The sequence below is a fragment of the Schistocerca cancellata genome, chromosome 3 (assembly GCF_023864275.1).
Source record: "Schistocerca cancellata isolate TAMUIC-IGC-003103 chromosome 3, iqSchCanc2.1, whole genome shotgun sequence".
In the NCBI taxonomy this organism is placed as follows: Eukaryota; Metazoa; Arthropoda; class Insecta; order Orthoptera; family Acrididae; genus Schistocerca; species Schistocerca cancellata.
In genome coordinates, this window is record NC_064628.1 from 163,588,155 (window position 1) to 163,605,551 (window position 17,397).

At 45.2% G+C, this 17,397-nt stretch overlaps 1 protein-coding gene across 1 annotated transcript in view; it reads right to left on the minus strand.

The window, feature by feature from the left end:
• LOC126174787 (uncharacterized) overlaps nucleotides 1-17,397 on the minus strand; it is a 299,993-nt gene that overhangs the window by 141,350 nt on the left and 141,246 nt on the right. Inside the window, exon 5 of the mRNA XM_049921152.1 lies at nucleotides 16,019-16,203. Within this exon, the coding sequence (XP_049777109.1) occupies nucleotides 16,019-16,203 (185 nt within the window). The remainder of the gene's footprint in view (nucleotides 1-16,018; nucleotides 16,204-17,397) is intronic.

Sequence of the window (17,397 nt, forward strand, 5' to 3'; positions counted from 1 at the left end):
TTTTGTAACAAATATATCTTACCGTCCCTTGAACATCCATACTTTTTTCTTATGCACAACGGCCATATTGCTGCGGACTTATTCTAAATCATAAACTACTGGCCATTAAAATAGCTGCACCACGAAGATGACGTGCTACAGACGCGAAATTTAACCGACAGGAAGAAGATGCTGTGATATGCAAATGATTAGCTTTTCAGAGCATTCACACAAGGGTGGCGCCGGTGGCGACCCCTACAACGTGCTGACAAGAGGAAAGTTTCCAACCGATTTCTCATACACAAACAGCACTTGACCGGCGTTGCCTGGTGAAACGTTATTATGATGCCTCGTGTAAGGAGGAGAAATGCGTACCATCACGTTTCCGACTTTGATAAAGGTCTGATTGTAGCCAATCGCGATTGCGGTTTATCGTATCGCGACATTGCTGCTCGCGTTGGTCGAGAGCCAATGACTGTTAGCAGAATGTGGAATCGGTGGGTTCAGGAGGGTAATACAGAACGCCGTGCTGGATCCCAACGGCCTCGTATCACTAGCAGTCGAGATGACAGGCATCTTATCCGTATGGCTGTAACGGATAGTGCAGCCACGTCTCGGTCCCTGAGTCAACAGATGGGGACATTTGCAAGGCAACAACCATCTGCACGAACAGTTCGACGACGTTTACAGCTGCATGGACTATCAGCTCGGAGACCATGGCTGCGGTTACCCTTGACGCTGCATCACCGACAGGAGCGCCTGAGATGGTGTACTCAACGACGAACCTGGGTGCACGAATGGCAAAACGTCATTTTTTCGGATGGATATAGGTTCTGTTTACAGCATTATGATGGTCGCATCCGTGTTTGGCGACATCGCGGTGAACACACATTGGAAGCGTGTATTCGCCATCGCCATCCTGGCGTATTCCCCTACGTGATGGTATGGGGTGCCATTGGTTACACGTCTCGGTCACCTCTTGTTCGCATTGACGGCACTTTGGACAGTGGATGTCACATTTCAGATGTGTTACGACCCGTGGCTCTACCCTTCATTCGATCCCTGAGAAACCCTACATTTCAGCAGGATAATGCACGACCGCATGTTGTAGGTCCTGTACGGGCCTTTCTGGGTACATAAAATGTTCGACTGCTGCCCTGGCCAGCACATTCTTTAGATCTCTCACCAACTGAAAATGTTTGGTCAATGGTGGCCGAGCAACTGGCTCGTCACAATACGCCAGTCACTACTCTTGATGATCTGTGGTATCGTGTTGAAGCTGCATGGGCAGCTGTACCTGTACCCGCCATCCAAGCTCTGTTTGACTCAATGCCCAGGCGTATCAAGGCCGTTATTACGGCCAGGGGTGGTTGTTCTGGGTACTGATTTCTCAGGATCTATGCACCCAAATTGCGTGAAAATGTAGTCACATGTCAGTTCTAATATAATATACTTGTGCAATGAATACTCGTTTATCATCTGCATTTCTTCTTGGTGTAGCAATTTTAATGGCCAGAAGTGTAACTGACTTTTTATTATGCTGCTGATGATCTTCCATGTACGTGATTGTTTCTTACCCGCTCCTTGGATAACGATTGTCATTCATTACGTATCACTGGAGACGGGATTTGTGGCTCCCTGTTCGCCAACGATGGTGAACTACAGGGCTCGAAACTTGTTTCAATAACACTGTCACTTGTTAAGCACGTATCGTCATCATTGTACTTCGGATATACGTTGTCTGCACAGTTGAGAGTGTATGACTTCACACATTCCACTGACTCATCTTTCAGACAGGCTAATATTACATATGCCACATCTTTCTCATTCAGTGAAATTCCTTCTGTTCCTTCCTGACGAAATGTCAATTCGGCAACTGTCTTTGTAGGTCATTACCAGCCAAAATTGTGCTCGGGAAGCGAGAACGCTACCGCGAGACCACGAGCTGCGGACGGACAACAGTGAAGCAGCGCCATATTGCTGGAGGCACTGGCTAAGGTTGTCGCTAACCGTATAGCGACGCTCTCGAAGGCAGTAGCGTTCATACGGTTTGCAGAAGAGATTTTCGGATGCTAACAAATATTAATCACTGAAAACGTATCAGTTCGAATCAACGTAGCAGAAGTTCATTCTCTCCCATCCTCCCCCTACCCACTCTCTCTCATCAAACACATACCAGGAAGAAACAAGTGACAGAAAATAAAGTCTGTTTATTAGCCTTAAGTCTCTCTCTCTCTGTCATGTCTCTTCCCTCTATGCTCTCTCTGTTTCCTACCTTTCTGTACACTACTCCGTAACGAGCTTCTCTCACCAGCTTTTTACAGCTCTGCCCTTCTACACCAACAATATGATATCATAGCCCTAACATAAGAACAAGAATAGTACCGAGACACTTTCCAAAAATAGAATAAACATTAAATACCAAAATTGTCTGACAGGATGGCATCTTTACGAACACCAAATTATAGTCTGACAAAGTGAAGTGCGAGTAATGAGGGCCTTTAGTATGCCCTGATAAGTCTAGAGAGATAAAATTAAAACTCTCCATGCATTTAAGATACACTGAAAACAGAACATTAACTTTCATCTTAAACGATAAGTGTTAAGAAATAAAAAATGCGGAACCACGTTCTCCGTTGTTACCTAGCTAAGTTCGGAATGGTCTACTAACCTCAGGGTAAGTGAATTGGTGCGTTGTTGACGGAAGTGATGTAACGATGAATCGAGAACCCGCTTAACACCCTGAGAAGATCAACATGACGTGTGAAATTTTTCTGTAAGTTGTTCCAGTTGATATTTGGGATGGTTGCCTTCAGCAATGACAAGTGTACAGATCTGCTTTCACTGCTGAGCTAGTACTCTGTCCCTAATGGCTTCTCTGTGGAAGGGGATTTCAATCAGTTTACAAACAGAAATAAACGAAAGAATAAAAAGTTCGACCTCTACAATTTCGGCCTGTAAGCAGCAGATTAATCGTGTTAGCGCAGCTGTTATGAAATCTGCAACTTTTGCATTGTCCACGGCGCGTGTCCCTCGCCCCGCATTGGCTTATCGCGTTGGCGGATGCCGCTGAGAGGACTGCATAGCGCATGCGCAGTCGGCAGTTTCCGTCGCTACTGTTTCCTCACCAGTTGCTGCACGTATCAGAGTGCACAGAACGAGCAGGTCTCTGTGAATTTCTTCAGCCACGTATAGACCGTAGTTTCTGCACCTACTGCTATTGTCCATAAACTACTATAAAGCGTCTGGAAAATGTTGGTCACAGATTATTTACTCAACTTTGTTTTCACGTAAGGAGCACTGCAAGAGCGAGAAAGTACGATTGATATGTGTCGTTGTGTGAGCTGCAATTAACTTCAAATGGTTCAAATGGCTCTGAGCACTATGGGACTTAACATCTGTGGTCATCAGTCCCCTAGAACTTAGAACTACTTAAACCTAACTAACCTAAGGACATCACACACATTCATGCCCGAGGCAGGATTCGAACCTGCGACCGTAGCAGTCACGTGGTTCCAGACTGAAGCGCCTAGAACCGCACGGCCACACCGGCCGGCTGCAGTTAACTCTGTATCTACTAAGCAGCACGGGAGATTTGAGTAAGAGGCTACGGATCAATGGCAAGTTGCTTTATGGAAGTTGGTTTTTGGCATTTTATAAGCATGTTTTCGGAAGACAACTGCAGCCTTCAGTTAAAACTGTGACATTGTCTAGGAAGTTCATCAGCATTCTACCCAATCAAACGAAAACAGCTTCTTGTTTTACTAACAGCTGAAAGTATAAGGGGGATCAAAAAGTTTCCGTTCGAATGCCGTACAGTACAGAATCGGTATGCTAACCAGGCAAAATCGCTGCGAGCACTGACGCGCAAGGTTGAAGATACCCATTTGGAAAAACACCGTTTCCTGCTGCATGAAGAAGTTCGTAGCTGCCTGTTCAAATGTGTGTGAAATCTTATGGGACTTAACAGCTAAGGCCATCAGACCCTAAGCTTACACACTACTTAACCTAAATTATCCTAAGGATAAACACAGGCACATCCATGCCCGAGGGAGGACTCGAACCTCCGCCGGGACCAGCCACACAGTCCATGACTGCAGCGCCCTAGACCGCTCGGCTAATCCCTCGCGGCTCGTAGCTGCCTGCTGGACATCATTGTCCGACAGGAATAGTCGACCCCTCAAGGCCTTTTTTTAAGGGACCGAAGGCTTGATAACTGCAGGACTATAGGGCAGGTGCTTGAATGTATCCCACTTGAGTTGGCGTGATTTCTGCGTTACATTTGCGGTGAGGGGACGTGCGTTATCACGAAGCAGCAGTACCTCATGTTGCAATTTTACCGTACAGTGGTTTTCGACAGACATGCTCTCTCACACACATTTTTCATTTTCCAATGGATGCCTGCCGTATTTGTTCCCCTGCAGCCAAGAAAAGAATAACAGCACGTTGGTCCCGTTTGGACGCGTTTGGTACTAAAGTCGGCATAAGCGTCGGAAAGACGCGAATGCCACACTAATCCCTTTTCTACAAGTCGGTGTACGCACGCTGCAGCAACGCCCTCAGGCAGAAACTTTTTGATCGTCCCCTATATGTCACAGTTAACATTTCACACCTCCACCCTTCACTATGATCAGCTATATTTTTATTTAACTTAGTCTAGAACTGAATCATTAACGCTGCAATGGTATACAATGCCACATACTTACCTTTAGTGCGGTACACATATTCAGAAGTCTGCCAAACATCGCACCAATGTGAGAGGGTGTCACTAATACGAGGGTTGTCCAGAAAGTAAGTTCCGATCGGTCGCTAAATGGAAACCACAGTGAAAGTCAGAAACATTTTATTTGCAAGAGTTACTGCACTTGCCATATACTTCTCTACATAGTCGCCGCTCCGACTTAGACAGTTGTTGGAGCGTTATACCAAATTTCCAACACCATCGTCATCGTACTTTCCGATACTTCTCTACCCTGGTCTATAGCGCGTAGCCTGCGCCCAAGTGTTATCTTCGCATCCAGCGTCTCATGTGAACAGGACGAGCCAATTAGTGCTCTGTTGTGGGTGATCGAACACATCCCATCGAAAAGGCTGCAGGAGCGTCTTCACTGCCCCTGCAGAGTGCGACTGAGAATTGCCATTAAGAAGGAAGTGCAGGGCAGTTGTGTTAGGTGGGCTGCATTCAGTAAGGCGAAGCCTCTCAGCGGGCCCTCCTACTTGGCGGGAGGCATCGTTGTTCTAAGCACCTTTACTCGCTCACAACTGTAAAGAGCGTCTTGATGCGATCGAAAGTCATACCAGAGACACTACTCAACACATCTGTGCAAAGCTTCATCGGGTTTCCACTGTGGTGTCCATTTCGCGACCGGTCGAAACTTACTTTCTGCACAACCCTCGTATTATCAACGAATACGTCGATGACCACTAACGACTGTGAAAATAACAGTATCGAGAAGGATACGTGGGAATGAACTGAATTTTGTACCGCAGATTAAGTACATAACAACAGTCAAACCATTTAGCATTCTGCCGCTCAACTATGCAACATAACCAGACTGTGGTCACTACGGTTGCGTCCAATATTTGTACACATTATAGTGATTATGGACGTTGTCGGTCACTTATTTTTATCTTAACGCATTCCCATCCATACCTCTGCAGTCTGGTAGAATAACATAGCAACCGTCGCCAGTCAGAAACGAGCCTGAATGCCTTTCTATATGACACTAATATCACTCATTTTCTGATGTTTCTCCCTCATATTTTTCAGATAATAAGTGATATGTATATTTAATTTTCTTGCTTTTCGTTGCTATCTTTTAGCTGTTATTTATTTATTACAATGAAAGTTAATTTCCTTACAGCTATATTTTTCATTTTTTGTGTTTATCTCATGTCTGTACAGTCGAGTTTAAGACAACATTGTCTCATCTTCAGGTACCTGTTAGGAGCGCTTCATGAATCAAATGCCATACTTACTGTAGCTCTCGTTCCATCAAGGAAGGCGCCTGTAATGCGTCTGTTACACAGTCTGATAATTCGTATCGAAAACCCTCTGCTCTCCCTGCATCGAAACGAAAGAACACCACAGACGAATACGTCGATGATCACTAACGACTGTGAAAATAACAGTATCGAGAAGGATACGTGGGAATGAACTGAATTTTGTACCACAGATTAAGTACATAACAACAGTCAAACCATTTAGCATTCTGCCGCTCAACTATGCAACATAACCAGACTGTGGTCACTACGGTTGCGTCCAATATTTGTACACATTATAGTGATTATGGACGTTGTCGGTCACTTATTTTTATCTTAACGCATTCCCATCCCTACCTCTGCAGTCTGGTAGAATAACATAGCAACCGTCGCCAGTCAGAAACGAGCCTGAATGCCTTTCTATATGACACTAATATCACGCATTTTCTGATGTTTCTCCCTCATATTTTTCAGATAATAAGTGATATGTCTATTTAATTTTCTTGCTTTTCGTTGCTATCTTTTAGCTGTTATTTATTTATTACAGTGAAAGTTAATTTCCTTACAGCTATATTTTTCATTTTTTTATGTTTATCTCATGTCTGTACAGTCGAGTTTAAGACAACATTGTCTCATCTTCAGGTACCTGTTAGGAGTGCTTCATGAATCAAATGCCGTACTTACTGTAGCTCTCGTTCCATCAAGGAAGGCGCCTGTAATGCGTCTGTCACACAGTCTGATAATTCGTATCGAAAACCCTCTGCTCTCCCTGCATCGAAACGAAAGAACACCACAGAGAATGGAGGATGTTTGAGACGAATTATCAAACTGGGCGGCAGACGCAATGGAATAAATGTTATCATTCAGTCTACCAACCCCGAATGCTATGGATACGACACTAACATTCGTCATTTTCGAGAAGTTTTACGTCACTCACTCCCTATTCCGCCTTAGGGGTGAAATGTCATCGCACCTGTCGCCTTTTAGCCTAGCAACATCGAAACTTATATATTCGGTACAAATGTCGTTTGTCTCTGATTATTTTAACCCTTCCCTCTCCCTTTCACCCATTTCTCTAATTTTTCCCCCAATTAGATTGTCATGTTAGTATCAAGTCTGCTTGAAACTACTCCAGACTTTTCAGCGTTGAGCATCCATGTCGCCACTTTCCCATCAGACTCCAACAAACACCGCTGCTATTGTTGCCTTTCACTCACTGTATTTTTTATGTTATGCAGCAAGTAATCTGTGGGCCAAGTTCGGTTGAATTTGCTCCAAGCATTCAAACTTATGCTTTAAATATCGCTCCCTCCTAACGCTATCCCACCCTGAGGACTGAAATGTTACCTGGACTGTCACCAACCAACATTTGATCCCAAAAACTACATATAGGACGCTGGTATAAAACGTTCCCGATTATTTAATGTGGAATCCCATTCATAAATGTGATAGCAGTGTATTACTCCGTAGCATATTTTTCTTGGTAGTAGGTACAGGGAATTGTATCTATGCTTTATAGATCTAGAAAAGGCATATGACCGGGTTCCTAGGAGGAAGTTATTGTCTGTTCTACAAGATTATGGAATAGGAGGCAAACTTTTGCAAGCAATTAAAGGTCTTTACATGGATAGTCAGGCAGCAGTTAGAGTTGACGGTAAATTGAGTTCATGGTTCAGAGTAGTTTCAGGGGTAAGACAAGGCTGCAACCTGTCTCCACTATTGTTCATATTATTTATGGATCATATGTTGAAAACAATAGACTGGCTGGGTGAGATTAAGATATGTGAACACAAAATAAGCAGTCTTGCATATGCGGATGACTTAGTTGCGATGGCAGATTCGATTGAAAGTTTGCAAAGTAATATTTCAGAGCTAGATCAGAAATGTGAGGACTATGGTATGAAGATTAGCATCTCCAAAACGAAAGTAATGTCAGTGGGAAATAAATATAAACGGATTGAGTGCCAAATAGGAGGAACAAAGTTAGAACAGGTGGACGGTTTCAAGTACTTAGGATGCATATTCTCACAGGATGGCAACATAGTGAAAGAACTGGAAGCGAGGTGTAGCAAAGCTAATGCAGTGAGCGCTCAGCTACGATCTACTCTCTTCTGCAAGAAGGAAGTCAGTACTAAGACTAAGTTATCTGTGCACCGTTCAATCTTTCGACCAACTTTGTTGTATGGGAGCGAAAGCTGGGTGGATTCAGATTACCTTATCAACAAGGTTGAGGTTACGGATATGAAAGTAGCTAGGATGATTGCAGGTACTAGTAGATGGGAACAATGGCAGGAGGGTGTCCACAATGAGGAAATCAAAGAAAAACTGGGAATGAACTCTATAGATGTAGCAGTCAGGGCGAACAGGCTTAGATGGTGGGGTCATGTTACACGCATGGGAGAAGCAAGGTTACCCAAGAGACTCACGGATTCAGCAGTAGAGGGTAGGAGGAGTCGGGGCAGACCGAGGAGAAGGTACCTGGATTCGGTTAAGAATGATTTTGAAGTAATAGGTTTAACACCAGAAGAGGCACCAATGTTAGCACTGAATAGGGGATCATGGAGGAACTGTATAAGGGGGGCTATGCTCCAGACTGAACGCTGAAAGGCATAATCAGTCTTAAATGATGATGATGAGTAGGTCATGTATGTGCCAAATTTGTTGAAATTGGCACAGGCTTTGTAAGTAGGGTGTTTAGGTTTTTATGCTGGTAACGCCACGTAGCGCTCTGTACGAAAATCGCTGACTGCGCTGTGTGCAGTCTGTGGCTGGTTGGACTTATTGTTGGAATATTCGCTAGTGTAGCGTTGGGCAGTTGGATGTGAACAGCGCGTAGCGTTGGGCAGATGGAGGTGAGCCGCTAGCAGTGGTGGAGATGTGGCGGGAGAGATGCCAGAGTTTTGAGAGGTTTCTATCAGCGGACGATCTGGACGTGAAATTTGTTTAATTGGATGCCACAAAATTATATATATATATATATATATATATATATATATATATATATATATATAATGACTTTTGAACGCTATTAAGGTAAATACATTCTTTGTTCTCTATCAAAATCTTTCATTTGATAACTATGCCTATCAATAGTTAATGCCTTCAGTAGTTAGAATGTTTTATTAAGCTGGCAGTATTGGCGCTCGTTGTATTGCAGTAGTTCGAGTAACAAAGATTTTTGTGAGGTAAGTGATTCACGAAAGGTATAAGTTATTGTTAGTCAGGGCTATTCTTTTGTAGGTATTATTGAAAGTCAGATTGCGTTGCGCTAAAATATTGTGTGTCAGTTTAGTGATGATCAGAATAAGTAAAGAGAAAACTGTCTGAGTACGTTGAGTTTTACTCAGCTGTTTCTGTATAAAATAACGTAAGAGTTTTTCCAGCATTGTCATTCTTAATTTCCTAAGGGGAAGTTTGAGCACTACACTGGGTACTTGGTAATGGACAACGATAGGCGGTGTGTGAACCGTTCGCTTTTATGACAGCTTGAACTCTGTTGGAAACACTTTGAATGAGATTTTTGAATGTCTGTGGAGGAATGCCAGCCCATTCTTCCTCATGAGCTGAAACCAGAGAAGCTAGTGATGTTGGACGCTTCGGTCTGGAGAGATGTCGACGTTCTAATGTATTGCAAAGGCGTTCCATTGAGTTTTCGAAGAGTCGAAGTGTCGGCTTGTCACAACGTTTCTCGAGTTTCCTGCTCGTCGTCTTCAGGTGCCTGAAGATAGCGACTAGGAAACTCGGAGAAACATTGTGACAAGTCGACACCACTATTCGGCTGATAACCGGAGAACGTTTTATGAACATTTATACTTAGATCTTGTTCTAATGATATCCATTTCATTGCTGTTATGTGGTGATACGTTTCGGGTAGTCTTAAAAAGACATTTTTATAATACACTAGTGCGCAGAACGTAAATCCGAAAAGTAACTTTCGCCTCATGTGTCACCTCTAAGTAACATAACTCGATGAAACTTGGACCGTAAGTAGAAAGAACTGGTACAGAACAGTATAGAAGAAAACTGAAAGAAGTACGGAATGAGAGGAACAGGAATGACATCTTTATTGAAAGAGAATTACTACACTGAACTCACCGCGATTGATGTTACTCACCTGGACACTGTAAAAGGCAGAAAATGGTTCTCAGTAGGGTGGGTGATCGCCATGGACGACAGTGCGTGCTCGGCAACGCGGTCCCATGCTGGCCATAAGTTTGGTAAGCAGTTCTTGTGGTAGGGCGTTCCATTCTTCCAACGGGCGGTTGGCAACTGTTGGATGGGCTTTGAAGCACGTGGACTTGCTGTAATACGTCTGCCGACAGCCTCCAACACGTGCTCGACGCGATCTATATCGGGTGAATGAGCATGCCAGCCCATTCACCGAGTTTGCTCTTCGAGTGCTTCTCCAACCGCGCAGTTCGATGCGGGGTGCGTATTGTCATCCATAAAAATGAAAGTCATGGTCAAGCACAACTCGGAAAAGACCCACATGGCGAAGGAGTCCGGGGTTACAATAGCGTTGTCCGGTGAGTCTATCATGTTCAAAGATTTGTTGGTCAATAAGGCCGTGCAACATTTTGCCACCCCGCATCATAACACTCCGACGACCATGTTCGGCAATCATGTCGGTAATGTTCTTGGGTTCAGTCGAACGTGATCGTTTCGGTGGTCCAGGAGCTATTGTATGGGGAAGAACAACGTTACATGGGTGTACCGACCAACTTTTTTGAATACGGTACACTAACTGATCAACGCTATTGTGACACCAGATTCTTCCCCATGTGGTCTCTTTAGGGGTGCACTCGACCCTGAATTGATTTTTGTGGATGGCAATGCGCGACTGCATAGAACTGCGCAGGCGGAGCTCATGGAACGAGAGCATATTCGGTTAATGAACTGGCGGGCCGTTCCATCGGCTTAAACCCCATCGAGCACGTGTGTGAGGCGCTGAAGAGAGGTATTGAAGCAGTTGTCAACCACGCTGGCTCAGGAATGGAATGGTGTACCACAAGAACTTGCGCTGCGACACCTAAACTGTCTGCCAAAGGTTCTCGTTTCCAAGGGAGCCTAAATGAAAACAGCTTGCCGCAGCTAACGAGCGAGATAAATATTGATAGGCTGTCAGGATCTCATAGTAATATTCTCCCCAGCACTAGACCTTGGGGAAGGCATGGATTACGACACTACTTGCATGTAGCCAGTGATTTGAATGGGCCCTGGGGATAGACGGTAGTAATTGCAATCGATAATAAAATATTTAAGATTTTTAAAATAAACAAGGAGATGAAGTCTGAAATTAGTACAGGACAAGGTACTCTTAACCGAGATCAGCCTCCACTGACACACACACACACACACACACACACACACACACACACACACACACACTACACTACACTACACTGGCCGTACACCACTGGTGATCGTCGAGGGGACACTGAATAGTGCACGGTACATCCAAACCGTCATCGAACCCATCGTTCTACCATTCCTAGACCGGCAAGGGAACTTGCTGTTCCAACAGGACAATGCACGTCCGCATGTATCCCGTGCCACCCAACGTGCTCTAGAAGGTGTAAGTCAACTACCCTGGCCAGCAAGATCTCCGGATCTGTCCCCCATTGAGCATGTTTGGGACTGGATGAAGCGTCGTCTCACGCGGTCTGCACGTCCAGCACGAACGCTGGTCCAACGAGGCGCCAGGTGGAAATGGCATGGCAAGCCGTTCCACAGGACTACATCCAGCATCTCTACGATCGTCTCCATGGGAGAATAGCAGCCTGCATTGCTGCGAAAGGTGGATATACACTGTACTAGTGCCGACATTGTGCATGCTCTGTTGCCTGTGTCTATGTGCCTGTGGTTCTGTCAGTGTGATCATGTGATGTATCTGACCCCAGGAATGTGTCAATAAAGTTTCCCCTTCCTGGGACAATGAATTCACGGTGTTCTTATTTCAATTTCCAGGAGTATATATATATATATATATATATATATATATATATATATATATATATATATTATTATTATTATTATTATTATTGGTGTTTTGCCCTTAAAGAGCGCATTTTGACTAAACTACATGGCCAGTTCCTTTTGCTGCCTTCCTTGCTGCCCAAACTTCCCTCATTCGCTCGCTGTGTTTCTGTTTCCGGTCCTCTGTCCATGCTTCTTGTCGGCTTCGTGTCTTCGGCTTCATCTTGATTGCCTTTTTGGTTGCCCATATTTCTTTCATCTTCTGGCTGTGATCTTGCTTTCGTTCTTCGGTCCATTTTATGCCTGTTCGTTTGTCGCATTGTATCTCATGTAGTTTACTTTTCTTAATGATGTTTCTGAACTTTATTCTGTCGTATATATATATATAAGTTTAGCTGGAGAACAAATGTTTAAATGTGTGTGAATTCCTAAGGAACCAAACTGCATAGGTCACCGGTCCCTAGACTTACATATTACTTAAACTGAGTTAAACTAACTTATGCTAAGAACAACACACACACACATGCCCGAGGGAGGACTCGAACCTCCGGCGGAGCTGGGAAACAGTTCGGGGAGAGAATACTGAACGATGAGAAATAGGTTTCGGCATCAAAAAAGGGGGTGGCAGAACTCGGTCAACCTTACCGCATGGCTGGCGCTGCTTCTCTCCCGTAGTATCACGAAACAGCGATCGCCAAATGACCGGAACGGCGATCGAAACCGTGTGTCACTACTAGACTGTGCCCGAAGTAACGAATCGTTAAAGTTAAATCTTACCGTAGCGTGACGGAGCGCGCCTATAGACAAGAAGCGGTCGCTGGGGAGACGATAGCTGGTGGTCCTTCCAAGAAGATGTTGCAGAATAGTCGAGAGCGGCGATGCTCAGGGTTTCTTATAGCTGGTCGATACCCCACATTAGTGTGCTTACGGCTGAAAAAGGCAGTTCAGGTGCGAACTTGCTGCGCCTACTGGGCCATAGAACTTGCCGCTTCCTTTTTGTCCCAGAGGTTTCCTAACCTGGCGCGGCCTTGTCCGTTGGAACGGCGGCCTTTTCTGTATTCGTGCGTAACTCAAGACCAAGAAGATGCTCCGTTTAGACTTGAATCTTTTCAACGACCGCGGCAATATTGAACAAATTTTTAATTTCGGTCAAAATAACGGCAGCCGAAACCTGTTTAGCGATTTCGGTTCCTATTTGTGTAAGGAGTTACCGTTTCTTTCCTTTCTGTACTTATTTAGATGCTTTAGTCCGTGGTTGAAATCTGTAGACACTCCCAAAAAAAACTGGTAGGTGAATTGTGGAAACAGCAGCGTTTTGTTTTGATTAAAAGACGGTCGGTCGGGGTGGCCGTGCGGTTCTAGGCGCTTCAGTCTGGAGGCGAGCGACCGCTACGGTCGCAGGTTCGAATCCTGCCTCGGGCATGGATGTGTGTGACGTCCTTAGGTTAGTTAGGTTTAATTAGTTCTAAGTTCTAGGCGACTGATGACCTCAGAAGTTACGTCGCATAGTGGTCAGAGCCATTTAAACCATCTGAACCATTAAAAGACCCCGAATCTCTACCCTGCTTTCATATTCATTAATTACTTCTCGACTCATCCTTTGTTTCCGGCCTCGTGCGGCCTCCCACACGCTCGTCCGAGGTCGTGGCGTTTTGGGAGGGTTCGTAACGCGTTGTGTTACAAACCCGGTACAACCTTGTGGCCAGCATAGGAGCACGTTACAGAGCTTGCACTGCCGTCCCTGGTGACCAGATGCCGTTTTAAGAACCGTGTCCAACTTCTATAATGTCCAGGGGGCCGTCACAACTAGCGGCTACTTCAGTGTTATTATTGTTTTTGAATAAAAGTGTCATTTCTCTTCGTCTCATTGTGTACTTCTTTCAGTTACCTTATCCGGTACACTGTAGCAGTTTTTCTATGTACGGTTCAAGTTCCACGGAGCTGAGCGACACATCATGCGGAAGTTGTTTTCGTCCTCAGGTTTTGCGTACCAGTGTATTTCAGAATTCGGGCACTGAGTAGATGGAAGCAAAGTGTTGTGTACGTAGTTCTGCGTAGTCGGCGCGTACACAACTTTCCCAATAGAGCGCGCCCCGCTAAGCATAACAGCGCAGGCGCAGCGCTCGTCCGTCTCCGCTCTACGAGATGGCGCTGCCATAAAGACGGACCAAATTCTGCTTCCGCTGATCCGCGTATTAATATGTAACGCAGCCAATGAGATTGCTGCTAACGTAGAACCTTTTCTCCTCGCGGATCACACTCGCGCAGTGATACCTGAACGCGCGAGGTATTATAACGAATGTACAGACTAGAGTGCTGCAAGGCTCCATGTTTGACCGGTCACGGCTCGCCTGTTGACGGGGGGACCGAGTCGCTCGTGTCCGGCCCCATACGACTCGGCTCGGTCACGTACTCGCCCCATGTCTGGTGTCCGGATTCCGGACACGCGGATAACCGAGCATGACCGGTCGCCGCTGACGTCTCACCTCGCCTTGCCCCGGCTCGCTGCACTGTGCTGTACAAATCCAACGCTTCTCTCTCTCTCTCTCTCTCTCTCTCTCTCTCTATTTCTGTCTCTCTCTCTCTCTCTCTCTTTCTTTTAATACAAAAGTAACGTTTCCAAGAACGGGTACGTTACTCAGCTAAATTCATAGAGCACTTTCTTTTATAATATTTACTCCCGTCTTCCTAACGTCCGGGAATTTTGTTGTAAATAAAACATTGATCAGAAGAGACCAATCTGTGTTAATGTAATGAGATGTAAGCGTCAAATAGTGCACCTGATTATGCGAATCAGTCCACATATCAACTATCGCAGCACATGTTTTATTAATAACTTCGGCAATAACAGAAGGCATTATACTGTATTGCATCAGCTTGTTCTTTGACATGTCCGCTTATAGTAGAGGGATGTGGCATGACATCTGCCACGTTAACTTTTCCATAATGCGCACCTAGATGTATTAATTCTTGGCCTAGTTCTCTGAAACCTTCACCGCAAACAGCATTAAAAGGTCTCATATCTTTAGCACACATTGCAACACACTTTGCTGTAATACTATTTTTTATTACTGCCGGTATTCCTGAAGGAGCTGTATCTTTGTGAGGTTAGTTGCAACTGTGTTTCTTTAAAAGAGTGGTTCCCGATTGGAAACACAATAATGTGGAGCAGTTTATGCACGATACGTATCCAGTAGACGCACTGTTTTCGTCTACAACCACCAAAAATATGCTCCGTACTTGGCTTTTTAGATCTTCCCGTCTCTTCAATGTGTAAACATTGGCTTCAATCTTACGTCTTACTGCACTGGTTTCCTCGCACTGCATGATTGCAGAGAGAGAGAGAGAGAGAGAGACACCACAAATGAGAAGACCGTATTGGCTGCAGTCTCACACGGATAATGACACGTGTAATGTGTTTGAAGTTGCGTGCTACGTATTCGGTCACGGCTTCTATGCTCGGTCACTAGAACTAGTGCGGGCAGCCTATCCAGTTAGGGTGTGCTCGCCCCATCTCGTATTTTGTGCTCGTTTACTCGGTCATGCAGGACTCTAGTACAGACCTCCGATTAGTCAGTCTGCATTAGTCTGCATTTGTCTGTACCAGCCTATAGTCAAGTTTCAGTCTGCGCCTAATAAGATTATCATGTTCCTGTACATAGCCACCAAGACAAATGTATGGACACTTTGTCAAGTATCAGAGATATGTGAGAATAAGATTAACGTACCAAGACCAAAGGAACTTCAGATTGTCAATTGTAAATAGCATCCAGAATCAAGTTAAGTAAGGTCTATGCTTGTTATTATTTTCATAAATGTGTGTGAAAATTAATCAACTTCTGTTTAAATTTGGTCACCGTCAATCTGCTACTCTAAGCGTGCAAGTGGCATTTCTATCGTCTAACCTAACGGCAGAAGATAAACACGCCGCGATAAGACCACGAGACATATTGCTGACACTCGCCTACTTCGTTGGAGCGACAAGTCAAATAATTTGATATTGTGTTTACCGAAGGTCTTGCAGTACGCACACCACACAAAGAGATTAGTAAGGACATACAACGTTTGGATAGTTTCTCACCTGAGTCTGGGTTGATGCGCGCGCGCAGCTGCAGCTTGGTGCCGATGGGCACGGCCTGGTCCACGGGCAGCTCGCCGCTCAGGTTGCCGACGCGCGCCGGCGGCGCCTCCTTGTACAGCGCCACCTCGTACTCCAGCCGCCCGGGGGACTCCTCCGCCACGCCCGACACGCGGGCGCCGTGCGCGCTGCACACAGGCAGACACTGCGTCACTCAGACTGCGGTGACCACTGGTGGCTCGTGCAAAATTTTACAAAAGTGCTACAATGTGGGGGTTTATAGCCATCTGATTTACAAGGGTAGTAATCGTAACTACGCTGAACCACCAAACAAACTCGTATAGGCATGCGTATTCAAATACAGAGACATGTAAACAGGCAGGATACGGCGCTGCGGTCTGCAACCCCTGTATAAGACAACAAGTGTTTGGCGCAATTGTTAGATCGATTATTGCTGCAGGTTATCAAGATTTAAGAGAATTTGAACAGCATCTCCGAGGTAGCGATGAAGTCGGGATTTTCCTGTACGGCCATTTCACGGGACTACAGTGAATATCAGGTATCCGGTAAATAATCAAATCTCCTGTACCGCTGCACCCGGAAAACGATGCTGCAAGAACGAGACCGACGACGACTGAAGAGAATCGTTCAACGTGACAGAAGTGCAATCCTTCAGCGAATTACTGCAGATTTCCATGCTCGGCCATCAACAACAAGTGTCAGCGTGCGAACTATTAAACGAAACTTCGGAGCTCAAGGCCCACTCGTGTACCTTTGATGACTACACGACACGACCTCGCTTGGGCCCGTCAACACCGATATTGGACTGTTGATGACTGGAAACATGTTGCCTGGTCGGACGAGTCTCGTTTCAAATCGTATCGAGCGGATGGAAGTGTACGGGTATGTAGACAATCTCATGAATCCATGGCCCCTGCATGTCAGTTGGGGACTGTGCAAGCTGGTGGAAGCTCTGTAATGGTGTGGGGCGTGTGCAGTTGGAGTGATGTGGGTCCCCTGATACGTCTAGATACGACTCTGACCGGTGACATGTAAGTAAGCATCTTGTCTGATCACCTGCATCCATTCATGTGCATTGTGCGTTCCTACAGACTCTCGAACTTCCAGGAGGATGATGTAATGCATACGTGCATTCCCTTCACGTGTTTAGGCGAAGTAGGCGAAGTATTACGCACATTTATGTTCGGGAATGCTCAGTAGCTGCCAGGCTACACGTACATCTGACAATTATGCGTCAGCAAGGAGCATAAATGATAATATCATAGGAGGCAATGTTATGCAACCTTAGTAGGGACAAGATATGACTATTCGGGAGTAGGACCTTACAATCTGAGACAATATTCCGAGATAAACTTCCGTCA